General features: G+C 49.9%; 1 protein-coding gene and 2 pseudogenes across 3 annotated transcripts in view; all 3 read right to left on the bottom strand.

The window, feature by feature from the left end:
* The window catches only part of ADA2 (adenosine deaminase 2), a 45,438-nt gene extending 43,357 nt beyond the window's left edge, over nucleotides 1-2,081 (bottom strand). Inside the window, exon 1 of one of the 3 annotated variants that reach the window (XM_064362806.1) lies at nucleotides 1,856-2,081. In XM_064362806.1, the coding sequence (XP_064218876.1) occupies nucleotides 1,856-1,908 (53 nt within the window). In that variant the 5' untranslated portion in view covers nucleotides 1,909-2,081. Of the gene's footprint in view, nucleotides 1-1,330; nucleotides 1,833-1,855 lie in introns of those variants that run through there. The other 2 variants (XM_064362807.1, XM_064362808.1) reach the window with 2 other exon arrangements.
* Nucleotides 2,082-17,252: 15,171 nt separating this feature from the next.
* Nucleotides 17,253-18,026, bottom strand: LOC135269081 (large ribosomal subunit protein eL31-like; annotated as a pseudogene).
* Nucleotides 18,027-24,756: 6,730 nt separating this feature from the next.
* LOC105718438 (suppressor of SWI4 1 homolog) lies at nucleotides 24,757-26,358 on the bottom strand (annotated as a pseudogene).

The following is a 26,358-nucleotide window of genomic DNA, read 5'->3' as shown; positions in this document are numbered from 1 at the left end:
ACAACCATTGTCAACAATAAAAAATTAAAAACAAAACAAAAATAAATAAAAGATTTTTTTTTTTTTTTTGAGACGGAGTTTCGCTCTTGTTACCCAGGCTGGAGTGCAATGGCGCGATCTCGGCTCACCGCAACCTCCGCCTCCTGGGTTCAGGCAATTCTTCTGCCTCAGCTTCCTGAGTAGCTCGGATTACAGGCAAGCGCCACTATGCCCAGCTAATTTTTTGTATTTTTTTTTTAGTACAGACGGGGTTTCACCATGTTGGCCAGGATGGTCTCGCTGTCTTGACCTCGTGATCCACCTGCTTCGGCCTCCCAAAGTGCTGGGATTACAGGCTTGAGCCACTGCGCCCAGCCCCCGATAAAAGATAATTTTTTAAAGCAAATCTCTGTAACTAATCCTAGATCTGCTTTATGTTCTCTCTCCCCAGTGATGACTACCACCCCTGCCTGATGCCCCGCAGAACCCAAATTCCACTGTGACACACCCTGCCTGTAGCAGGGGAAACAGAAAGATGTATTCACTCAAATGAAATGGATTACAGTTAAAGTAAATAAATAAATAACGTATATAACCAGAGAGCACAAGATCATAAGACATGTGAAGAAAGGCTTCAGCCCGAGAGAGAAAGCAAAACAAAACGCAGAGATAAGGAACTGAGAGGAAGCAAAGCAACACAGAAAATAAAAGAAAAATCTCAAAGAACTGTAATTAACATCCTTTTTTTTTTTTTTTTTTTTGAGACGGAGTTTCGCTCTTGTTACCCAGCCTGGAGTGCAATGGCGCGATCTCAGCTCACCGCAACCTCCACCTCCCGGGTTCAGGCAATTCTCCTGCCTCATTCTCCTGAGTAGCTGGGATTACAGGCACGCGCCACCATGCCCAGCTAATTTTTTTGTATTTTTAGTAGAGACGGGGTTTCACCATGTTGACCAGGATGGTCTCGATCTCTTGACCTCGTGATCCACCCGCCTTGGCCTCCCAAAGTGCTGGGATTACAGGCGTGAGCCACTGCGCCCGGCTTAACATCTTTTGTGTCTGTAAAACAGGAACAGGAGGTGATAAAAAAAATAAACAGAGAATGAGAAAGAGCTTTCAGAAATTAAAAATAGGAAAGCTGAATGTTTAAAAACTTACTAGCAATATAAAAATGAAGTTAAATATTTTGAAAAATAAAGCAAAGAAGCAGAGAAGAAAATGCAATGATTATTGGTTGAGGAAATTCCAACACCAAAATAACAGACATTTCAGAAGGAAAAAGAACAACAACCAAAAAAAAGGCGAAGGAAATAAGCAAATAAAGAATACAAGAAATTGCCCCAGAACTTACAGTGTCTTTAGATTGAGTGCCTCGCACAGCACAGTCACTCAGTGGCCACACCAAGGTACAGCATCTTGGTATTTCAGGGCATTAGCATTACAAAGGATTATCAGAACTTCCAGAGAGTAGCCAGTCCAGCGTGGCCACGAGCAAGGACCCGAGGAAGGAAATGTATTCAGCATCGCCTCACGCCAGGCTCTACGCTACTCTTTTACCTGGGTTATCTACTTTAATTACATTTAGGAAGGGGCAGTGGCTCACACCTGCACTCCAGCCTGGGTGACAGAGTGAGACTCTGTCTCCAAAAAAAAGAAGAAGAGAGTAGACCACATGCATTTGTGGTCCTGAGTAAATGCCCTTGGGCCCATTTTCAAAAGCCTGCTAGGGAGAAAGCCTGTTATTCCTCCACCGAGTCTCAGGCCATTTCAGGTGGAGGCAGGGAGAGGCGGAGCAGGTGAACCGAGCCCAAGCTCCAGACTTTCCAGCTACCTCCTGAACCTCACCAGCCCAGAGCCCCCAGGGGACCCCAGTTACCTCGGAACAGCTCCAGAAACTGAAGGCTGTTTGCTTAGTGCCCCAGCATCCATGCAGAGCACCAGAAAAGCTCACCAACTGTTTCACTTCCTGTCGGGGTAGGTTTTACTTCTCTCCAGCGTGCACAAAGGATCCGAGGAGGGGCAGGGGAGAGGGGCTCTGTGGTGCTGAGGCAGCTGGAGCGGCAAGTGTGCGGCTTACATGCGTGCTTGCTGTGTGCATTTGAGTTTGATGTGGGGTCCCTGTGCGCATGTTCATGTGGGTGTTTGTGTGTTGGTGTGCGTTTATGTGCGTGTGGGTTGTTTGTGGGTTTTTTTTTTTTGAGATGGAGTTTTGCTCTTGTTGCCCAGGCTGGAGTGCAATGGCGCAATCTCACCTCACTCTAACCTCCGCCTTCCGGGTTCAAGCAATTCTCCTGCCTCAGCTTCCCAAGTAGCTGGTATGACAGGCATGCACCACCACACCCAGCTAATTTTTTTTTTTTTTTTTGTATTTTTAGTAGAGACAGGGTTTCACCATGTTGGCCAGGCTGGTCTTGAACTCCTGACCTCGTGATCCAGCTGCGTCAGCCTCACAAAGTGCTGGGATTACTGGCATGAGCCACTGCTCCCGGCTGCATGTGCGTTTATGTGTGTTGGAGGGATGGTGTGTGTGTGTTTGTGTGTGTTGTATCTTTGAAAGGTTCACAACATATTAGTTTTGGAAACACGCACTGCAAAGAGGCACTCCAAAACCTGTTCATGAACTCTGGGAAGTGTCTCCACTCAAAATTTGATTGTGGACTCTGGGGCAACCCATTAGACAGAGGGTAAAAAGTAGCTATAATAAAATGTATGTTTTAGGGGAAATCAGGGACGTGGGGAAAGGACAGTAGAGGGGGCGGGGAGGCGGGAGACAAGAGCTGGGGTGTGAGGAGGACAAGCAAGAACGAGTGCTCCGAGGGACAAGTGGGATGGACAGGGCCCCTGCACCCAGAACGGTCGGAGTCAGACCTCACTTGGTACCTGAACTTAGCACTCTGGCAGCAGGTTCTCGACCAAGTGTTCCTTTTTTAAATTTTTATTGTTTTAATTTTTATTTATTTATTTGTTTTAAAGACAAGGTTTCACCATATTGGTCAGGCTGGTCTCGAACTCCTGACCTCAGGTGATCCTCCCGTCTCAGCCTCCCAAAGTGCTGGGATTACAGGCGTGAGCCACCACGCCCAGCAAATGTTTCAACTCTCTATCCTTCAGTTACCTGATCTGAAAGTGAGGATAATAAAAGTACCCACCACAGAGGGTCCATTGTGAGAATGAAAGGAGGAACGCATGCAGAGTACCTGCCACATAGTGAGCTCTTCATAAATATCAGCTGTGACTGTTCTTGGACGTAACTATGGGGTTGCCTCATCCAGGCCAATTAGAAATGTAGACACGAAGGCCGGGCGTGGTGGCTCATGCCTGTAATCCCAGCACTTTGGGAGGCCGAGGTGGGTGGATCACGAGGTCAAGAGATCGAGACCATCCTGGTCAACATGGTGAAACCCCGTCTCTACTGAAAATACAAAAAATTAGCTGGGCATGGTGGTGCATGCCTGTAATCCCAGCTACTCAGGAGGCTGAGGCAGGAGAATTGCCTGAACCCAGGAGGCGGAGGTTGCGGTGAGCCGAGATCACGCCATTGCACTCCAGCCTGGGTAACAAGAGCAAAACTACGTCTCAAAAAAAAAAAAAGTAACAAGGTCAGCTGGGCGCAGTGGCTCATGCCTGTAATCCCAGCACTTTGGGAGACCAAGGCAGGCAAATCACTAGATCAGGAGTTCGAGACCAGCCTGGCCAATATGGTGAAATCCCGTCTCTACTAAAAACACAAAAAAATCAGCCAGGCATGGTGGTGCACGCACCTGTAGTCCCAGCTACCCACTTGGGAGGCTGAGGCAGGAGAATCGCTTGAACCTGGGAGGCAGAGGTTGCAGGGAGGCAGAGATTGCAGTGAGCCAAGATCACGCCACTGCACCCCAGCCTGGGTAACAAGAGCAAGACTCCGCCTCAAAAAAAAAAAAAAGTAACAGGTCATTTGTTTAAAAAACAAGAAGAGGGCCGGGTGCGGTGGCTCACACCTGTAATCCCAGCACTTTGGGAGGCCGAGGCGGGTGGATCACGAGGTCAAGAGATCAAGACCATCCTGGTCAACATGGTGAAACCCCGTCTCTACTAAAAATACAAAAAATTAGCTGGGCATGGTGGTGTGTGCCTGTAATCCCAGCTACTCAGGAGGCTGAGGCAGGAGAATTGCCTGAACCCAGGAGGCAGAGGTTGCGGTGAGCCGAGATCGCGCCATTGCACTCCAGCCTGGGTAACAAGAGCGAAACTCCGTCTCAAAAAAAAAAAAAAGAAGAAATCTCCAAGTGAAAACACCACAGAGGAGTTAGGGATTCCCTCAACAACAGTTCAAGACTAGGCCAGGCGCAGTGGCGCACGCCTGTAATCCCAGCACTTTGGAGAGGCTGAGGCGGGTGGATCATGAGGTCAGGAGTTTGAGACCAGCCTGGCCAAGATGGCGGAACCCCGTCTCTACTAAAAAACAAAAATTAGGCATGGTGGTGCACGCCTGAAGTCCCAGCTACTCGGGAGAATGAGTCAGGAGAATTGCTTAAACCTGGGAGGTGGAGGTTGCAGTGAGCAGAGATCTCACCACTGCACTCCAGCCTGGGAAACAGAGTGAGACTCTGTCTTTTTTTTTTTTTTGAGACAGAGTTTCGCTCTTGTTACCCAGGCTGGAGTGCAATGGCGCGATCTCGGCTCACCGCAACCTCCGCTTCCTGGGTTCAGGCAATTCTCCTGCCTCAGCCTCCTGAGTAGCTGGGATTACAGGCACGCGCCACCATGCCCAGCTAATTTTTTGTATTTTTAGTAGAGACGGGGTTTCACCATGTTGACCAGGATGGTCTCGATCTCTTGACCTCGTGATCCACCCGCCTCAGCCTCCCAAAGTGCTGGGATTACAGGCGTGAGCCACCGCGCCCGGCCTGAGACTCTATCTTTAAAAAAAAAAAAAAAAAGTCAAGACTAATGTTTTGAAAGTCAGAGGAAGCAGAATGCACCGCAAGTAATAAGGAGGAACAAGCCTGATTCCAGCTTCTAGAAGGGCATAGAGGGCAAACCACCGATTCTGAAAGTCAATCATTTGAAGAGTTTTTTTAAATCCCAGATCAAAGCTAAAGACCAAGCTTTGCTTTCCAAACGCTTTGGCTAAAAGTAGGAGCTAATTTTCACATCTCCGAAGGTGGCTCCAGGACTCCAAGTCACACCTTGGCAAGGGTGTGGCAGCTGGCTGAGGGCCACAGATCCTGTCCAGACAGGGCCTAACGGGGCCTGGGGAGCACAGGGGCACCTCATTCAGAACCACTTCTTGGCCCTCTGTGGCTAAAACCAGCTCCAAGCCCGACTTTTTATGGCTGGAGCCACCTCCAAAGGGGTGTCGGCCTCCACTCAGGTGTGGCTCTGAGTGCTGCCTAGCCGAGAAGGTGGACCGTCAGGAGCACACATGCACACTTGAGGCCATTTGGGAAGAATATTTTGCCAAGTGCAGAGGCCATAAAAATGTGGAATAGGGCTCTGTTTATGTGCAATTGAAAATGATCATCAGAAGCAGAAACTAGGCTTGTGTTCAGAATCTGAAAATCCGAGGGCAAAAAAAGAAGACAAAGGCATCTTTTAGTGACTACAAAACTAAACCTCAGCAGAAACATGCCTGGGAAGACAGGTGGGTTACGACCTCAGAATTGGAGACAGTAGAGTTTTTCAGAATTAAAGATTATCTATGGCGGCCGGGCGCGGTGGCTGACACCTGTAATCCCAGCACTTTGGGAGGCTGAGGCGGGTGGATCACGAGGTCAAGAGATCAAGACCATCCTGGCCAACATGGTGAAACCCCGTCTCTATTTCGTTTTTTTATTTAAAAAAATATTTTTTAAAAAATGATTTAGGGCCGGGCGCGGTGGCTCACGCCTGTAATCCCAGCACTTTGGGAGGCCGAGGCGGGTGGATCACGAGGTCAAGAGATCGAGACCATCCTGGTCAACATGGTGAAACCCCGTCTCTACTAATACAAAAAATTAGCTGGGCATGGTGGCGCGTGCCTGTAATCCCAGCTACCCAGGAGGCTGAGGCAGGAGAATTGCCTGAACCCAGGAGGCGGAGGTTGCGGTGAGCCGAGATCGCGCCATTGCACTCCAGCCTGGGTAACGAGAGCGAAACTCCATCTCAAAAAAAAAAAAAAAAAAAAAAAAAATGATTTAAAAAAAAAAAGAAGAATTAAAAAAAACCCAAAAAACAAAACAAAACAAAAAAGATTATCTATGGCTACAGAAATATTTGAAAGGTATTTTCATTAAAATATCCCTTTCTGGGCTTAGCACGGTGACTCATGCCTGTAATCCCAGCACTTTGGGAGGCCGAGGCGGGCAAATCACAAGGTCAGCAGTTCGAGATCATCCTGGACAACATGGTGAAACCCCATCTCTACTAAAAATGCAAAAAATTATCTGGACATGGTGGTGGGCACCTGTAATCTCAGCTACTCAGGAGGCTGAGGCAGGAGAATCACTTGAACGTCGGAGGCAGAGTTTGTACTGAGCCAAGATCATACCACTGTACTCTAGCCTGGGTGGCAATGAGAGACTCTGTCTCAAGAAAAACAAACAAACAAAAAAAAACCATTCCTTTCTTCCCACCAATACTATGAATTATATGCTATACACAACCTATAACAGAGAATAGCAGAGTTACCAATGGTTTAAAGTGTTGCATATATCATTGTTATATGAGGTAAATAAGATTCTCTGACCCCTAGAGTTAAGAAAATGAAAACAATAACTGCTAAGGCATATTAAGAATTATATATGGCTGGGCGTGGTGGCATGTGCCTGTAGTCCCAGCTACTCGGGAGGCTGAGGCTGGAGGAACTCTTGAGCCCAGGAGTTCTGGGCTGTAGTGCGCTATGCCGATTGGGTGCCCGCGCTAAGTTAGGCATCAATATGGTGATCTCCCGGGACCAGGGGGCCACCAGGTTGCCTAAGGATGGGTGAACCGGCCCAGGTCGGAAACGGAGCAGATCAAAACTCCTGTGCTGATCAGTAGTGGGATCACGCCTGTGAATAGCCACTGCACTCCAGCCTGAGCAACATAGCGAGACTCCATCTCTTAAAAAAAAAAAAAAATTATATATGTATGTGTGTGTATATATATGTGTATATATACACACACACATTTAATCCTTACCGCAATATATACCTAAAATTATGTGTGTGTGTGTGTGTGTGTGTGTGTGTGTGTGTACATATATACTCATTTAATCCTTGAAGCAATCCTATAAGGTAGGGAAAATGGCACTCCCCACTTGAGAGAGGAGTACCTGGAAGCACGTGGCAGTAGGCAACTTGCCCACGGTCACACAGCTAGTAACAAGCAGAGCATGGCTTTGCAGGCCCAGGTTCCACGACACTGCTTTCCCCGGCAGCAAGGAAATGGGAGGGCTTCCAAGCAGTAGGGGAGCCACCGGCCTATGGGAGCTCACTGCAGCACAAGGAAGCAGGTCCCTGGAGGAAGGCACAATTGGCGAGGTGGAGCCCAAGAATAGATGTTACCAGGCATAAGTGATTTTTCAAATACTGGCAGCTTGTGTTTTCAATCACAAAAGTATTTTTAGGGAGCAGAAAAGTTAGCCCTTTCGTTGAACTGCTATGTGGTTTTGAAGAAAATGTCTTCTTCTTTTTTTTTTTTTCTTGAGATAGAGTTTCACTCTTGTTACCCAGGCTGGAGTGCAATGGTGCGATCTCGGCTCCCCGCAACCTCTGCTTCCTGGGTTCAGGCAATTCTCCTGCCTCAGCCTCCTGAGTAGCTGGAATTACAGGCACGTGCCACCATGCCCAGCTAATTTTTTGTATTTTTAGTAGAGATGGGGTTTCACCATGTTGACCAGGATGGTCTCGATCTCTTGACCTCGTGATCCACCCACCTCGGCCTCCCAAAGTGCTGGGATTACAGACGTGAGCCACCGCGCCCGGCCTATAAAGTGCATTTTCTTATCGCTGGTCTACCTCTCTGGGCCTCGTCTTTAAACCAAAAGCTCCATGCAGAGACTCTAAATGGATGAGTGTTCCGCAGGACAGAGGGAAGAGCGCTGTGGACGGGAAGAGCAGTGGGGGATAGTGCTGAGATGGAGGAAGGGCAGAGGAACCCGACTTCTTGGCTGCCTCTTTTGAGCTCTGCCCTTTCCCTGCTAACTCCTTCCCACTCTGTCCACCACCTATGACCGTCCCTATTGTAGAAGATGTGGAAACGTGGGCTCCACAGGTTCAATAGCCAGCAGACACTCAGCCTTACGAGGTGGGCAAGTGCTTTCCCCCCATTCGACAGATGGAGAGCCTGACTTCAGAGAAGCTAAGACCCTGGATCCAGCTTCCAGCAAGTGGCAGAACCGGGCCCACTGCACCAAACCTGTCCTTCGCCCACAGCCTCCTAGGGGAGGGGAGAGAAAACAGAAGCAGGGAAAGGCCAGTTATGAGGGAGAAGATTTGCAGCAGGACTGCAAGGCGGCCTCGGCCTCCTGGCCCCCGGTGGTTGTATTTGCACGTGTATCATGCACCCTTCTCAGCCTCTGCCCACTGCTGCCTGCACTGAACATGCTGGAACCCCAGCCACACCTCACCCGTCACCTTCCCACCAGACATTTCTATTTGCCTTTCCACCACTATCGCCCAGGGGCTAGTGTCAGCTGCTCCCTTTCCGAAGGATCGTTTGAGCGGCACCTCCATCTACACAGACATCAGAAGGCCCAACTGAGTGCAGGCTGGATGCAGCTGGGGCTGAGCCTTAGAATCACCTGGAAAACTTTTTTTTTTTTTTTTTTTTTTTTTGAGAGGGAGTTTCGCTCTTGTTACCCAGGCTGGAGTGCAATGGCGCGATCTCAGCTCACCGCAACCTCCGCCTCCTGGGTTCAAGCAATTCTCCTACTTCAGCCTCCCGAGTAGCTGGGACTACAGGCGTGCGCCACCATGCCCAGCTAATTTTTTGTATTTTTTAGTAGAGATGGGGTTTCACCTTGTTGACCAGGATGGTCTCGATCTCTTGACCTCGTGATCCACCTGCCTTGACCTCCCAAAGTGCTGGGATTATAGGCGTGAGCCACCGCGCCTGGGCCCCCTTTTTTTTTTGAGACAGAGTCTTGCTCTGTCGCCAGGCTGGAGTGCAGTGGTGCAATCTTGGCTCACTCCAACCTCCACCTCCTGGGTTCAAGCGATTCTTCTGCCTCAGCCTCCCGAGTAGCCGGGACCAGAGGCGTGTGCCACCATGCCTGGCTAATTTTTGTATTTTTAGTAGAGATGGAGTTTTACCATGTTGGCCAGGATGGTCTCGATATCTTGACCTCGTGATCTGCCCACCTCGGCCTCCCAAAGTGCTGGGATTGCAGGCGTGAGCCACTGCACCCAGCCTCACCTGGAAAATTTACAAGCCACAGGTGTCTAGGCCCCACCTCAGACCCATTAAGTCAGATTCCTTGGACTTGGGTTCCGGTGTATTTGGGGATGCAGGGGAGTAGTCTAGTATTTTTTAAAAGCTTCCCTAGTGATTCTTCTGTACATCGGACTAAAAGCCACCACATTTCAAGAGACAGGTTCACATGAAAAAGTTAAATAGCTAAATTTGGCATCATCTACACACATTAAGACTCAGATTCCCTGAGAGTCACACGGGGGCACTAGTGACTCCCTTCTCAAGGCCACCCCCAGGAAGTCTAGAAGAAAGAAAAAGGAGACTCAGGAGGAGGAGAGGGTGGGAAGGATGGAGAGCAGTCTCTCCTGCCTCTTCCCGGTGGCTCCACCCCTCTTCCTCAAACAGCGTGGATGTTTCCTGCCCACCTCCAAGGAGCCCCAGCTTTCACCACCACCACAGGAAACCCTCCATCTTGCACATCCAACTGGGAACCACACTCTAGAGTGCATTATGCCTGTGCCCCCGGGTCAGCCTTGATGCACAGCAAGCCTCTGTCCTGGGAGACCCACACCCTCTTTCCTCCCATCTCCGTGATGATGAAAGTGTGCCTTCAGGCTAGCAGTGGCTCACGCCTGTAATCCCAGCAGTTTGGGAGGCAGAGCCAAGAGGATCGCTTGAGCCCAGGAGTCGAAGACCAGCCTGGCCAACACAGCAAGATCCCATGTCTACAAAAAAATTAAAAGTGTGCCTCCACCTCCTCCAGCATGAAGAGCAGGTAAGGGGTGGACTTTATGGCCCCATTTTATTTTATTTATTTTTAATTTTTTTGGAGACGGAGTTTCGCTCTTGTTACCCAGGCTGGAGTGCAATGGCGCGATCTCGGCTCACTGCAACCTCCACCCCCTGGGTTCAGGCAATTCTCTTGCCTCAGCCTCCCGAGTAGCTGGGATTACAGGCACGCGCTACCATGCCCAGCTAATTTTTTTGTATTTTTAGTAGAGACGGGGTTTCACCATGTTGACCAGGATGGTCTCGATCTCTTGACCTCGTGATCCACCCGCCTCGGCCTCCTAAAGTGCTAGGATTACAGGAGTGAGCCACCGTGCCCGGCTGTTATTTTTGTTTTTTTTAAAGACGGAGTTTCACCATGTTGGTCAGGTTGGTCTTGAACTCCCGACCTCAGGTGATCCACCCGTATGGCTCCGTTTTATAGAGAGAATCCAAGGCTCACAAGGAAAAACAGTCTGTGGACAGGAACACACCAGGAGGAATATACCAGGAAGTTCTCATCTTGGGCTGAGGCTAAATTACCCTAGAGATCTGTGAAAGTTTAAGTGACGACCACCATAGAGGATGTGTGTCCAGATGGGGAACAGGGCCATCTTTGCCTTCAAAAGAACCCCCAAACAGGGCTTGGAATAAGATCAACCATAGGCTGGGCGCGGTGGCTCACGCCTGTAATCCCAGCACTTTGGGAGGCCGATGCGAGTGGATCATGAGGTCAGGAGTTGAAGACCAGCCTGGCCCACATGGTGAAACCCTGTCCCAGCTACTTAGGAGACAGAGACAGGAGAATCACTTGAATCCATGAGGCAGAGGTTGCAGTGAGCTGAGATCCCCCCACTGCACTCCAGCCTGGGCCATAGAGTGAGACTGCCTCAAAAAAAAAAAAAAATCAACTAAAGGCCCCCTGATATTTCCCCATCTTCTTGGCCAGGCAGGGGACAAGGTCAGGGTCTGTCCCTGTGGGCTGAAGATCAGGGACTCGGACCTGTGCATGCCTGTGTGTATGGCCCTTGCCACCCCCATTCAACCAAGAACATCAATTTGCATCTGAAACTGTTCTATAGGTATGCCAGGGCAAGCTCCTAGGCGGCAGCTCTTCATCCCCAGCGCGAAAGGTGAGATTTGGGGTGATTCCATCCCCCAAACACGGAGCCCGGCGAGGTCTGTGTTAAAATGTTAATTCAGGGGTCATAAATATTTTTCAAGTTGTAATACAGATTGTCCGGGAGCCAAAAGGATGACCTTTTACATGCAAATGAAAATAATGGATCCTTAAACGCAGTTATTGTCAGGATGATGAGCTGACTAAGACTGGAGGAAAGGAGGCCTCCTGGGTGGGCTCCAGCATAGGATTAAAAAAAAAAAAGACAACCAGAGCACAGAAGAAAAAGACCGAAAGGGGATACAATTACCCAGGAGAGTGGACTGAAAAATTCTAGGGGCAAGCCGGTGGGCAGAAAGGGGACCAGATTCCTGGGGGCAGTAACCAAGGATGACAAAGGAAGACCCAAGGGGCCCTCTGGGACAAAAATATCTGGGATGCGCTATCTCAGAAACTGCATGCAGGAGCTCAAGAAAAACACCTTAGCGCCAGGCCTTCCCCATCACAGCACTTCTCACACTCAGTGTTTTAACTCTCATTTCCAAGAATGTACTCCACTGCAGATTTCCTGATTGCAGGAACTACGTGGAACCTTTGCTGAATCCCCCGCGCCGGACATTTATGGAAGACTTGCCGATGAAGGAATGGTTGTTTATTTGCCTCTTACTTATTTACCAAATACGTATGGAGAGTCTGCTGTCTGCCAGACAATGTAACGACAAAGCAGGTACTGGGGGTATGGCCCCCATCCTCACGACGGTTACAAACAGAGCATGAATAATTTGATGCATTAATTATTATTATTATGTTTTTTTGACGGAGTTTCACTCTTGTTACCCAGGTTGGAGTGCAATGGCGCGATCTCGGCTCACCGCAACCTCCACCTCCTGGGTTCAGGCAATTCTCCTGCCTCAGCCTCCTGAGTAGCTGGGATTACAGGTGTGCGCCACCATGCCCAGCTAATTTTTTGTATTTTTAGTAACGACGAGGTTTCACCATGTTGACCAGGATGGTCTCGATCTCTTGACCTCGTGATCCACCCGCCTCGGCCTCCCAAAGTGCTGGGATTACAGGTGTGAGCCACCGCGCCCGGCCTACAAACAAATTTTTAAAATAGCCAGGTGTGGTGGCATACATCTGTAGTCCCAGCTACTCGTGAGGCTGAGGTGGGAGGATCCCTTGAGCCCAGGAGTTCGAGGCGGTGGGAGCCATGATGGCACACTGCACTCCAGCCTGGGTGATAGAGTGAGACCCTATCTCAAAAAGTAACCAAAGAAAGTGAGTAAAGAACATGTGATGAGGCCGGGCGCGGTGGCTCATGCCTGTAATCCCATCACTTTGGGAGGCAGAAGTGGGTGGATCACGAGGTCAAGAGATCGAGACCATCCTGGTCAACAAGGTGAAACCCCAACTCTACTAAAAATACAAAAAATTAGCTGGGAATGGTGGTGCGTGCCTGTACTCCCAGCTACTCGGGAGGCTGAGGCAGGAGAATTGCCTGAACCCAGGAGGCGGAGGTTGCGGTGAGCCGAGATCGCGCCATTGCACTCCAGCCTGGGTAACAAGAGCGAAACTCCGTCTCAAAAAAAAAAAAAAAGAATATGTGATGCCAAGTAAGAAATGACAGCTCATATTAACCCCTATCTGGAAGCTCTGCTCCATCTGATACAGGGAGAATAGAAAGAAATACATCCCAAAGGATTGAAATAGTTCTTAAATCTGTTTTTTTTTTTATTTTTTTAATGAATGAGAGGTTCTCATATTGCCCAAGTTTGCCTTGAACGCATAGCCTCGCCTCCTCAAGCGCCAGGAAAACTGGCCCGAGCCACCGCGGCTCCCAGTTTTATTGTTTATTAAAGCCATTGTTTATGCTTTCCTGATCTTCCCAGGGTTCCAGGCCGCGCCTTGGTTTCTCAGTCTGCTTCTCCAAGCCCCTGAACACGGCCTAGGGGCCAGCCCTGGTCCTCTGGATGGATGTCTGGCTGATGACGAATGTGCAGTCGCTGCCCACTGTGAGTTTTTTGCAGTGGTGGCAGGAGGCTTGAGGGGTAGGTACTTATGCCTGGAGAGTCATCAGAGAGCCACTGAAGAGACATCACTTATTTCTGTCTCATAATAAAAACTGAAAGTTGGCCGGGTGCGGTGGCTCACGCCTATAATCCCAGCACTTTGGGAGGCCAAGGCGAGTGGATCACAAGGTCAAGAGATCGAGACCATCCTGATCAACAAGGTGAAACCCCATCTCTACTAAAAACTACAAAAATTATCTGGGCATGGTGGCACACGCCTATAGTCCCAGCTACTCTGGACGCTGAGGCAGGAGAATTGCTTGAACCCAGGAAGCGGAGGTTGCGGTGAGCCGAGATTGTGCCATTGCACTCCAGCCTGGGTAACAAGAGTGAAACTCCATCTCAAAAAAAAAGAACCAGCTTATGAATCTTCAGACACCTGACGACAACGCAGAAAACAGGAGAGGAGGAGGGACAGGCCAGGGAAGGGGGCGTCGTGGGCAAGAGCATAAACACCACCCAGAAGATGAGAGAGGACAACAGGTAAGGCCCAGCAAGAGGAATATCCTCTGGCCAGAGTGTCAAGGCAGGTGGGTGCAGGGGCTTAGGGCCAAGTGGCAGCTTGCCCATTCTGGTGGCTGCACCTAAGAGGCACCATTCACATGGACTGGGTTGGTGGCACCCCCATGGTGTACAGTGGGGCTGACCAGTGTCCTACAGAAAAGCCAAGAATGCTTTGGCAGCACTGAAACAACATTTTGGTCTGGCAGTGGCTCAGATTCACAGATTTAAGCAAAAGCCCCCATTTTCTGGGCCATCAAACTGCCCATGGACAAGTTACGTGCCCACAAGAGACTGTTACCACCCCAACTTGCCTCTAGCCTCAGAGATGTTAGAGTAAAACACAAAAATCAGTGGTCACATGTAAGGAGTGATGTGTGTGTGAGGTTAGCCATGGGTAGCTACTGAGCTTATGGAAGACTATCAGGAATAGACCACCAGTCTGTGAATACGAGGCTGCCTAAGTAAATTACAGTACTTATTTACCAAGTCCGATGTTTTATAAAGATAGATGAAGAACTTTCTCTCTTTTTTTTTTTCTTTGAGACAGAGTTTCGCTGTGTCACCAGGCACCAGGCCGGAGTGCAGTGGCACAATATCGGCTCACTGCAACCTCCGTCTCCCAGGTTCAAGCAATTCTCCTGCCTCAGCATCCTGAGTAGCTGGGACTACAGGTGCACGTGACCACGCCCAGCTAATTTTTGTATTTTTTAGTAGAGATGGGGTTTCACCATGTTGGCCAGGATGGTCTCGATCTCTTGACCTCATGATCCGCCCACCTCGGCCTCCCAAAGTGGATGAAGAACTTTCTCTATGCACCATGAAAAAAATCTCCAAACTACATTTAAGTTAAAAAAAATAAAAAGCAAAGTGCAGAAGTGTGTATAGTATACCACCTTCAATATTCAATTTGAAAAAGAAAGAAAAAAGAATAATATATATTCACTTTTTTGTGTGTGAGACAGAGTCTTGCTCTGTCACCCAGGCTGAAATGCAATCGTGTGATCTTGGCTTACTACAACCTCTGTCTCCTGGGCTTAAGCGATTCTCCTACCTCAGCCTCCTGAATAGCTGAGATTACAGGAGCCTGCCACCACGCTTGGGTAATTTTTTGTATTTTTAGTAGAGACAGGGTTTCACCATATTGGCCAGGCTGGTCTCGAACTCCTGACCTCAGGTGTTCCACCTTCCTTGACCTCTCAAAGTGGTGGGATTACAGGTGTGAGCCACCTGGCATAGCCTTAATTATTTTTATTTATTTGTGTGTTGCTTTTTGTAGAGACTGGATTTCATCATGTTGCCTTGGCTTGTCTGGAACTCCTGGGCTCAAAGTGATCTGTCTGCCTCTCCTTCCCAAACTGCTGGGATTACAGGCATGAGCCACCGCATCTAGCCTATTCATGACTATGTTTTCAGAAAAGAAACTCTTGGACTGGGCGCGGTGCCTCACGTCTGTAATCTCAGCACTTTGACAGGCTCATGCAGGTGGATCGCGAGGTCAGGAATTCAAGACCAATCTGGCCAAGTTGGTGAAACCCCGTCTCTACTGAAAACACAAAAATCAGGCCAGGCGCGGTGGCTCACGCCTGTAATCCCAGCACTTTGGGAGGCCGAGGCGGGTGGATCACGAGATCAAGAGATCGAGACCATCCTGGTCAACATGGTGAAACCTCGTCTCTACTAAAAATACAAAAAATTAGCTGGGCATGGTGGCGCGTGCCTGTAATCCCAGATACTCAGGAGGCTGAGGAAGGAAAATTGCCTGAACCCAGAAGGCGGAGGTTGCGGTGAGCTGAGGTCACGCCATTGCACTCCAGCGTAGGTAACAAGAGGGAAACTCCGTCTCAAAAAAAAAAAAAAAAAAAAATCAGTCAGGTGTGGTGGCACGTGTCTATAGTCCCAGCTACTCGGAAGGCTGAGGCAGGAGAATTGCTTGAACCCAGGAGGCAGAGGTTGTGGTGAGCCGAGATCGTGCCACTGCACTCCAGCCTGGGTGACAGAGCAAGACTCTGTCTCACAAAAAAAAAAAAAAAAAAAAAAAAAAACAACTCTGGAGGGGTACACGAGAGGTTAATACAAGTGGCAAGCTGTGAGGAAGTTGGATTAAGATTTCACTGTCTTCGCTTGGATGTTATTCTGATTTTTTTCAACTGTATTGTCTATTTGTGGTAGGCAGAATGGCTTCCTACAGATCTCTGTGCCCTAATCTTAAAATATGTTGTATTGCCGGGCATGGTGGCTCACACCTGTAATCCCAGCACTTTGGGAGGCCGAGGCAGGCAGATCACGAGGTCAAGAGATTGAGACCACCCTGTCCATGGTGAAACCCCGTCTCCACTAAAAATACAAAAATTAGCCGGGTGTGGTGGCATGCACCTGTGGTCCCAGCTACTCAGGAGGCTGAGACTGGAGAATCTCTTGAACCCAGGAGGCGGAGGTTGCAGTGAGCAGAGATTGCACCACTGCATTCCAACCTGGTGACGGAGCAAGACTCCGTCTCTCTCTCTCTATATATACATATGTTGTATTATATACAGCACAGAGAACTTTGTGGATCTAATTAAGGTCGTGGACCTTTAAATGAGGAGATCCAATCTAATCCCAGGTAGACCCAATCTAATCCCATGAGCCCTTAAAAGCAGAGAGCTGTCTATGGCTGGAGCCAGAGAGATTGAACATAAGAAGCCAGAGATTTGAAGGGTGGGAGGGACTCAGAGCCTACAGAAAGCATGACAGGGAGAGCAGGCACCCTCCAGGAGCAGAGACTTTCTCCAGCTGAGAGCCAGCAAGGAAAGAGGGGTCCCAGTCACACCACCTCCTGGAGCTGACATTAGCCCACAGCCTGCATGAGCATAGGAGCAGGCTCTTCCCCAGAGCCTCAATCAGGAATGCAGCCCTGCCAGCACCTCGATCTCAGCTTGCAAGATCTTAAACAGAGGACTCAGCTGAGCATCCCCATCCCTGGACTTATTTTTTAATTTAGAGACAGGGCCTCGCTCTGGCCCCGAGGCTGGAGTGCAGCGATGCAATCATTCATAGCTCACTGGAGCCTGGACCTCTCAGGCTGAAGGGATCCTCCCACCTCAGTCTCCCTCCTGAGTAGCTGGGACCACAGGCACGTGTTACCATGCCTGGCTAATTTTTGAAAAAATTTTTTTGTAGAAATGAGGTATTGCTATGTTGCCTAGGCTGGTCTCGAACTCCTAACCTCGTGATCCACCCGCCTGGGCCTCCCAAAGTGCTGGGATTACAGGCGTGAGGCACCACACCCAGCCACACACAATGAATTTTTTTTTTTTTTTTTAATTTCAACATGAGTTAAGAAGCAGCCTGTGAAGTATCAGGTCCAGCCCCATCTATATTTCATGCAGGTGGATCTGCTTGTTCTAGTTCGTAAACTCTTTTTCTCTTTTCTTTTTCTTTTTTTGCAATTTTATAACTTAATTTGATGTATTTGATGATCAGCAATTAGTTCTCATGCACATTGAGTGTAGATTTTTGAAAGTGGTAGCAGGTACACAGGTAACCAATGTATAGAGCTTATTTGCTGAATCTTCATCCTGATTACATTTTCTGGACAACCGCACGCGGATTCAGTACGGGACATTCCTTTTTTTTGGGATACAAAGTTTCGCTCTTATTACCCAGGCTGGAGTGCAATGACACGATCTTGGCTCACCGCAACCTCCGCCTCCTGGGTTCAGGCAATTCTCCTGCCTCAGCCTCCTGAGTAGCTGGGATTACAGGTATGCGCCACCATGCCCAGCTAATTTTTTGTATTTTTAGTAGAGACAGGGTTTCATCATGTTGACCAGGATGATCTCGATCTCTTGACCTCGTGATCCACCTGCCTCGGCCTCCAAAAGTGCTGGGATTACAGGCGTGAGCCACCGCGCCTGGCTTTTTTTTTTTTTTTAAGACGGGATTTCACCATGTTGGTCAGGCTGGTCTTGAACTCCCGACCTCGGACGAGCCACCACGCCCGTCCCAGTATGGGACATTCCTTATTCCTTTGCCCAGACTGCTTTGCTGTGCCTGGTATCAATGCACACACCTGAACTTCCCATCTCCTTCATGTCACATTTCCGAATCTCTTTGAATGCCCGAGGGGTACGCTTCTTGAAGCCCACTCCATGGCTGCGCTTGTGAATGTTGGTGGCGTGTTCTTGGATCACCACTTTGGTGACGGCAGAATGGCCCTTTTCTTTCTCGCCGCCCTTCTTTGCAGGAGCCATTCTGCCAAGTCCAAGTTGGAAGGTACTTTGTCAACTCTTATCCGGGACGCTGATCCTGGATAAGATCTTCTCCTCAACATCCACAAGAGTGTTTGAGAAAGAATTTTTTTTTTTTCTCCTGCCTCAGGCTCCTGAGTAGCTGGGATTACAGGCGTCTGCCACCGTACCCAGCTACATTTTATATTTTTAGTAGAGAAGAGAGTTCACCATCTTGGCCAGGCTAGTCACAAACTCCTGACCTCAGGTGATCCACCCACCTTGGCCTCCCAAAGTGCTGTGATTACAGGTGTGAGCCACTGCGCTGGGCCCAATCGATATTATTCTTTTTTTTTTTCTTTTTTTTGGGATGGAGTTTGGCTCTTGTTACCCAGGCTGGAGTGCAATGGCATGATCTTGGCTCACCTCAACCTCCGCCTCCTGGTTTCAAGCAATTCTTCTGCCTCAGCCTCCCAAGTAGCTGGGACTACAGGCATGCGCCACCATGCCCAGCTAATTTTTGTATTTTTTAGTAGAGACAGGGTTACCATGTTGACCAGGATGGTCTCGATCTCTTGACCTCGTGATCCACCCACCTCAGCTTCCCAAAGTGCTGGGATTATAAGCGTGAGCCACCATGCCCGGGCTTTTTTTTTTTTTAAAAAAAAAGGAAGAAAGAAAGAAAAAAAAAAGAATGAAGGAGAGAAAGAAAAAGGAAGAGAAAGAGGGAGAGAGAATGGGAGTATTGCTTTATTGCCCAGGCTAGAATGCAGTCTAAATATGGGAATTGAAAATCTCTTTTATGCCAATGATTGTGCTTAACAATGGAGACAGGAAGGAATAAGGGAAGAAAATAACAAACAAGCAGCCAACCAATATTTCATTTAAACCTATTAAATGCTATGCGATTACCGAGGAGTGATTTACTTCCAATTATGTAGTCACTTTTGAAATATGTGTGATGTGGTACTGATAAGAATGTATGTTTTGTGTATTTGAAGTGGAGAGTTATATAAATGTTTATTAAGTTTACTTGTTCCGGATCTGAGTTCAAGCCCTGGATGTCCTTGTTAATTTTCTGTCTCGTTGATCTGTCTGATATTGACAATGTGATGTCAATATTAGAAATATGAGAAATATGGGGCTGGGTGTAGTGCCTCATGCCTATAATCCCAGCACTTTGGGAGGCCGAGGCGGGTGGATCACGAGGTCAAGAGATCAAGACCATCCTGGTCAACAAGGTGAAACCCCGTCTCTACTAAAAAATACAAAATTTAGCTGGGCATGGTGGCGCGCGTCTGTAGTCCCAGCTACTCGGGAGGCTGAGGCAGGAGAATTGCTTGAACTCAGGAGGTGGAGGTTGTGGTGAGCCGAGATCGTGCCATTGCACTCCAGCCTGGGTAACAAGAGCAAAAACTCCGTCTCAAAAAAAAAAAAAAGGCCGGGCGCGGTGGCTCAAGCCTGTAATCCCAGCACTTTGGGAGGCCGAGGCGGGTGGATCACGAGGTCGAGAGATCGAGACCATCCTGGTCAACATTGTGAAACCCCGTCTCTACTAATACAAAAAAATTAGCTGGGCACGGTGGCACGTGCCTGTAATCCCAGCTACTCAGGAGGCTGAGGCAGGAGAATTGCCTGAACCCAGGAGGCGGAGGTTGCGGTGAGCCGAGATCGCGCCATTGCACTCCAGCCTGGGTAACAAGAGCGAGACTCCGTCTCAAAAAAAAAAAAAAGAGAAATATGAGAAAGAATTAAAGCAAGTGTCAGTTGCATACACTCAAGATGGACATTACCGTCTGTAATCCTAGCCCTGTGGGTCTCAGAGCATGGCCCCTGGCCAGACTCGGCAGCCTCACCTTCCCAGACCTCCTGACTCAGGACCTCCAGGGTGCTGACTCGGGAATCTGCCTTCGCCCCCACTCCAGATGATCCTGATGCATGGTCAAGTTTTATTTTTTTTTTAAAGATGGGGTTTCACCATGATGGCCAGGCTGGTCTTGAACTCCTGACCTCAGGTGATCCACCCACCTCGGCCTCCCAAAGTGCTAGGATTACAGGCGTGAGCCACCGCGTCCGGCCCATGGTCAAGTTTAAGAACCATTACGTATCCTAGCTAAATCTTTCTTTAGGATGGACAATGCCGTCTTTCTAGGATGAGTGATGGACCTGCAGAGGCATTTCAGAAGGTGGGTCACTAGGTTTCAAGGTCTCTAGGTGACACAGAAACTGCAGTGTTGAAGCAAATCAATGGCAATAGTGCATCAGCTAGGTTAGATCAAAGTGGTGGGTAGCGAAGGGGAACCCTCCCTTTCACAGAGGGTTTGCTATCACACCCCACCAGCAGCCACAGCCCTGGGTACCACACTGAGGGGCCACGTGGGGAGGGTGGGCCAACATGTAGTGAGGCAGTCCATATCACCCTCAAAGGTACTGCTCTCTGCTAGTCAAAGTCTACCTAGAAGACATAGAAGGCCAGCCTCAGTAACCAAGACATGCCTGCAATGATTAACTGCAAACTGTTTGTTTTTTTTGACACAGTTTCACTCTTGTTACCCAGGCTGGAGTGCAATGGCACGATCTCGGCTCACTACAACCTCTGCCTCCTGGGTTCAGGCAATTATCCTGCCTCAGCCTCCTGAGTAGCTGGGATTACAGGCACGCGCCACCATGCCCAGCTAATTTTTTGTATTTTTAGTAGAGACGGGGTTTCACCATGTTGACCAGGATGGTCTCGATCTCTTGACCTCGTGATCCACCCACCTCGGCCTCCCAAAGTGCTGGGATTACAGGCATGAGCCACCGCGCCTGGCCCCACAAACTGTTTTTTTAAACCTGGAAGCTGTGTGTGCACTCAGATCCCATCCTACATGTGGGGCAACAGTTGGCAAGGTATGACACAGAGCTGACACTGAAAAATGGAAACCCAGGTGGAAAAAACTGTTTTCTAGGTGCACGTAAAAGAAAGGGGGCAAACAAAAATCTCTTGACAGATACACAAGTAAGAATGCCAGGGCACTGGTGGGGCGCAGTGGTTCACGCCTGTAATCCCAGCACATTGGGAGGCTGAGGCGGGCAAATCACAAGGTCAGGAGTTCAAGACCAGCCTGGCCAAGATTCTGAAACCCTGTCTCTACTAAAAATACAAAAAATGAGCTGGGTATAGTGGCAGGCACCTGTAATCCCAGCTACTCGGGAGGCTGAGGCAGGAGAATCGCTTGAACCCGGGAGGCGGAGGTTGCAGTGAGTCAAGATCGTGCCACTATAGTCAAGCCTGGGCAACAGAGTGAGACTCGGTTTCAAAAAAAGAAAAAGAAAAAGAACTCCAGGGCATAAACTGCAGGGGAGTCCTCTACCCACTGCCCCTTGGGCCCAGGTCTCTCAATTCCATGCACTTAGAGTGTGATCTCTTAAACAAACAGGTGACTGTCCAGACACCCCACCCAGGGCTCCACTCATTACTTTCCTTTTGGTCCTCTGACCATGTGGTCTCGTCTGTCTCCCAGGCATTGTCGGAATTTCCACCTCCACATGCCCATGCCTAGACTCAGCTTCCTGGCTGGTGCCTGAGAGCATAGCTCCTGCCTGCCCGCTGGCCTGGCCTCAGAGATCTGCCCTGCCCTGATGCTAGCAACTGCTCAAACTAGGCAGCCTGTGAACGGGACTGCTTGATGCTGTCCACCCACGCAAAGAGAATGGAGGCCCAGGAGAAGGCTCTCTGGCGTCACCCCAACACAGTACTGCGTAAGCCTTGCACTTCTCTGCAGTGTGGCAGGGCACATCTCACACTGATGCTTGCGGGGATGTGGAAGGGGGAGTGTGAGAGGATGGGGAGGGGCGTGGAGAGGCCAGGATCCAGGAGAGAATGCCCTACAGAGACAGAGACCCTTGGCTTGACACGCAGGGAGCATAAGAAGGAGTAAACCCAGGACACAGCTAGGCTGCAGTACCTCTTTGGGAGCACCCACACATAGGGACACATGGCCTTGGGGATTTCCAGACAGCTTAGGGGCTTGCTCACGATAGAAGAGACTTCCTTTCTGGAGGCCTCAACTTCTCTCTTAGTTGGCTGAAGCTGCCGGCACAAAATATCACAATCTGGGTGACTCAAACAACGAAAACATAGTTCCAGAGTCTAAAGTCCAAGATCAACGCGATGACAAGCTTCGTTTCTTCTGAGGCTTCTCCTCCGTGTGCCAGCAAGCACCCTTGCGGCCTCTTCCAACTCCGAGTTTCCTGTTCTGAAACTCCGAGTTTCAAGGATGCCAGTCACGTTGGATTAGGCCCACCCTAACGGATCACCTCTTTAGAGGTCCTGTCTCCAAGGACAGTCACCTTTTGAGGTCCTGACGGCTAGCCTTCAACACATCAGTTTCGGCCAGGCACGGTGGCCCACGCCTATAATCCCAACACATCGGTAGCTGAGGTGGGAGGATCCCTTGAGCCCAGGAGATGGAGGCTGCAGTGAGCTGTGTTGGCACCACTGCACGCCAGCCTGGGCCACACAGCAAGACCGTGTCTCAAAAAAAAAAAAAAAAAAAAAAAAAAAAAAAAAAAAAGGCTGGGTGTGGAAGCTCATGCCTGTAATCCAAGCACTTTGGAGGCCAAGGCGGGCGGATCACCTGAGGTCGGGAGTTCAAGGCCAGCCTGACCAACAGGGTGAAACCCCGTCTTTAAGAAGAAAATAAAAAATTTTAAACCCCCCCCAAAAAAAAACAAAACATGAATTTTGGGAGAGACACCGTTCAGCTAGCAACACTGAAAGTAAGGAATACGAATACCAATCTATTTCACTCATGGAAGGGATTTCAGAAGAGAGGGCAGAGATTTGTCACAATCAGCAGACCAAGTTTAGATTTAAGTACCTTCAGCAAAATTTCAGAAAGGTCTGTCTTGTTCTTTGTTAATAGAAAAAAATCGCTCCTTCATGCAAGCATTTATTGAGTGACTCTCTGCCAAGCAGCGTGAAAGTAAAGCTATAAAAGCGGAGACCCTTGGCGCACCGCAGTGCAGATATTGTCCGATCTAATCAAGAGGTATTTATTGAGTGGTGTTGGAGGTTAAAGGAGTATCAGACAAACTTGATCCCAGTCCCGAAGGAGCTTGTAATTCTTGCTGGGAAGGCAAGAACCACTGGTATGACACCAGGAACAACAGCAGGTGATATATAACTGAGTTCTAAATTGTGTGGCGGGGACTTCAATTGCTGCTGGAATTGGGAATGAGGAAGATCAATGAGGGAGCGGGTTGGCACCAGCTAAATCATTCAGACTGAAGCATTCATTAGCAGGAGCCATTGTTCACGTTGCGGACTTTCTGTTCCACATGGCAAAGGCCAGTCCGAAAGCCTCGATCACGAGGATGACTCAAGCCCTCCAGTTTCATTTCATGTTTCTAACGTCACGTGACAGCCATGGGCCTCGTCCTGCTCAGCAGAGTCCTACCCCTGACTTTCTCCACTCAGCTTGCCCTGCTGAGGCTACATGAAACAGGGGTTCCCCACCACAACTCGACATCCACACCCCAGGGGGCAAGTTCAACCAGCAGTCCAGGCCAGTGAGCCACACCTGCACCCCATTCCCACCTGATCGGACCCGGCAGCCCTGCAGGAGGAGCACTCAGTTACGGGTCAGAATGCCCCTCTGCTTGGGGGGCCCATGGCTACTTGTTGACTGCACTGGGCATCTGTTGAGAAGATGCAGAAAGGGAGGGAGGGGCAGAAAGACAGGAGGAGCTGATGGAATTGGCGAGAGACACAGAGGACAGAGAACATGGGGAACTCAGAATTAGAATGGATTTCTGGCCTGACCCATTCTGGGGCACCCCTTTTAGACCAGGGGTCTGCATTGGTGCATAAGTGCAGCTGGGCTCTCTCTACCGCTCTTCAGCCTCCTCTGCCATGCTGAAAGGCCCCAGATTTTAGTCCCGGTTCAGGTTGCTGCACCCATAACCCGGGAAATGTGGCAGCCCCTGCTGGGGTTTCACAGGTGTGCAGAGGGTGCCTCTGGGTGGGGCTCCATTCCTCCATGGATAGGAGTCCCTGGGCAGTGACCACGCCCTAGAGACAGCCAGAGTGGCTTCATTCCAAGTGCTATATTGGGAGTATCTTAAAAATCTGTCTGAAACAAGTACATGAGAATTCGCTTTTTTTTTTTTTTGAGACAGAGTTTTGCTCTTGTTGCCCAGGCTGGAGTGCAATGGCGCAATCTCGGCTCACTGCAACCTCTGCCACCTGGGTTCAAGTGATTCTCCTGCCTCAGCCTCCCAAGTAGCTGGAATTACAGGCATGCATCACCACGCCCAACTAATTTTGTATTTTTAGTAGAGACGGGTTGGTCAGGCTGGTCTCGAACTCTTGACCTTAGGTGATCTACCCGCCTCGGCCTCCCAGTGTGCTGGGATTACAGGCATGATCCACTGCATCCAGCCGAGAATTCACTTTTGCTGAGAAGGTAATGAGGGTCGCACGCCATTTTAGGAGCAACATTTGTTGAGGTGGTGTGGAAATCAGTAGTACAAACTCAACCACCTAGATTACCTAAGAAAAAGAAGCCCAAATCTGAACTTCCCAAAACACAGCTTGAAAACTTGAATTCATATTTTTTTTTTTTTTTTTTTTTTTTTTTGCCAGTTCAGTCCTTTATTGGAGTGGAAGGGTTGGGGACACAACTCCTTTATGAAAGGAAACCGAGGGCCGTGTCTCTCGGGCCCCAATCTGGGGCGTTCAATCTATCCACTGCACCGGCGCTGCTCGGCCTCATGCTGCTCTCTTCTGTGGCCGGCCCCGGCCCCGTCCACGATGCCAGGAAAGCTCCTTGGGTCTCTGCCTGCCCTGGGCCCCCTGGGGCTTGTCCTTGGGTAACTTTCAGTCACGAAAGCGACCCTTGCCTCGGTCCATTTCCCGCCGCTTCCAGCCCGGACACTTGGCTGGCTATTTCTGCTTTGCCTCAGGGAACAGGTCCTCACTGGGCGCCTCGCTCACTGCCTGGCAGAAACACTCGATGTCATCATCTTCCAGGTCATCATAATCCAGGTCATCGAACTCCTCATTCAAGCACAGGCTCGCCCTCCTCGGGGCCACTTTGTGACTGCTCCCAACCTGTGCCTTCTTCATGCCCACTTCGTGACTGCTCCCAACCTGTGCCTTCTTCATGCCCACTTCGTGACTGCTCCCAAACTGTGCCTTCTTCATGCCCACTTCATGACTGCTCCCATACTGTGCCTTCTTCATGCCCACTTCGTGACTGCTCCGAACCTGTGCCTTCTTCATGCCCACTTCGTGACTGCTCCCATACTGTGCCTTCTTCATGCCCTCCAGGCTCTTCTCCCTGTGGGCCTCCCGCTGCTCCTGCTTGAGCTACACATTCTGGGCCTGCTGGGCCCGCCTCTGTGCCTTCAGCTGCAGCCTTTTCTCCTTTGCTTCCAGGATGGCCTGCAGCTCCTCCTCCGCCTTGTGCACAAAACTGTGGAACATCACTTTGCCCTCCCCGATGCCATCCTGGACCTTGATGAGTTGCAGCGTCATCCTCGGGCCGATCTCAGTGAGCCGCACGGCGCTCTGTTGAGCCGGCATGTTGCCGCGGCCAGCGATGGCCTGGGGCAGCTCTGTGATGTTATGGTCACCGTCGGGCTCCGCCTCACCCTCCGACAGCCCTGCGCCCGTGGCCAGCAGCTCGCTGATGTCCTGCAGGCGGCTCACGCTGGGGAACTTCTCCTGGAGAAGCTTCTTCATCCCGTGACTCGCACCCACAGGAACAACCTTGATGCTATAGTGGCGGAAGTCCAGCTCCTGGGAGTCGGGGTTGTAGTCAATGAGGAGGCAGCGCTTCATGGTGTTCAGGTTTACCTTGTGCACGTTGATAGAAGGGAACAGGTTCTGGAACATGGTGGCCATGAGCTTCACCTGCATGCCATGGGGGCCAAAGCTGTTGAGCACCAGGAGGGGCGGGTGCGCAAACTGCTGCTCGTGCATGCGGTGCCGGCGCAGCGAGGAGACCACGTCACACACCAGTGAGTACTTCTTGACCTGGAAGGTCAAGGTGAGGCCTCCTGGGAGGCGCATCAGCTTAAAGTAGACACTGGTCTCGGTTTTGCTCAGGATCAGAAAGTGTGTGACCCGGAGGGGCCCAGCCACTGCCACGCACGCCTTCAGTGAGTTCTTCTTACGAATCTGCAGGCGGCTGGCAGTGAGCGGCTCCATGACCCACCGCATGTCCAGAGTGAGCTGCCGGATGTTCTGACCCGCGCAGCCCCGCGTGAACACGAACGAGTGCGGGTTGGCGGCACAGGCCTCGAGGTTGTGGAGCTGCGCCTGGGCGCGCGCACGCTTCTGGTGGCAGGACCTCCCTGACCGCCTCAT

The sequence above is a fragment of the Aotus nancymaae genome, unplaced genomic scaffold, assembly GCF_030222135.1.
Source record: "Aotus nancymaae isolate 86718 unplaced genomic scaffold, 86718_ANA_hifiasm-v0.15.2.pri h1tg000049l, whole genome shotgun sequence".
In the NCBI taxonomy this organism is placed as follows: domain Eukaryota; kingdom Metazoa; phylum Chordata; class Mammalia; order Primates; family Aotidae; genus Aotus; species Aotus nancymaae.
The sequence above is the reverse complement of the archived record's forward strand: the minus strand, read 5'-3'. Positions and strand labels throughout refer to the sequence as shown.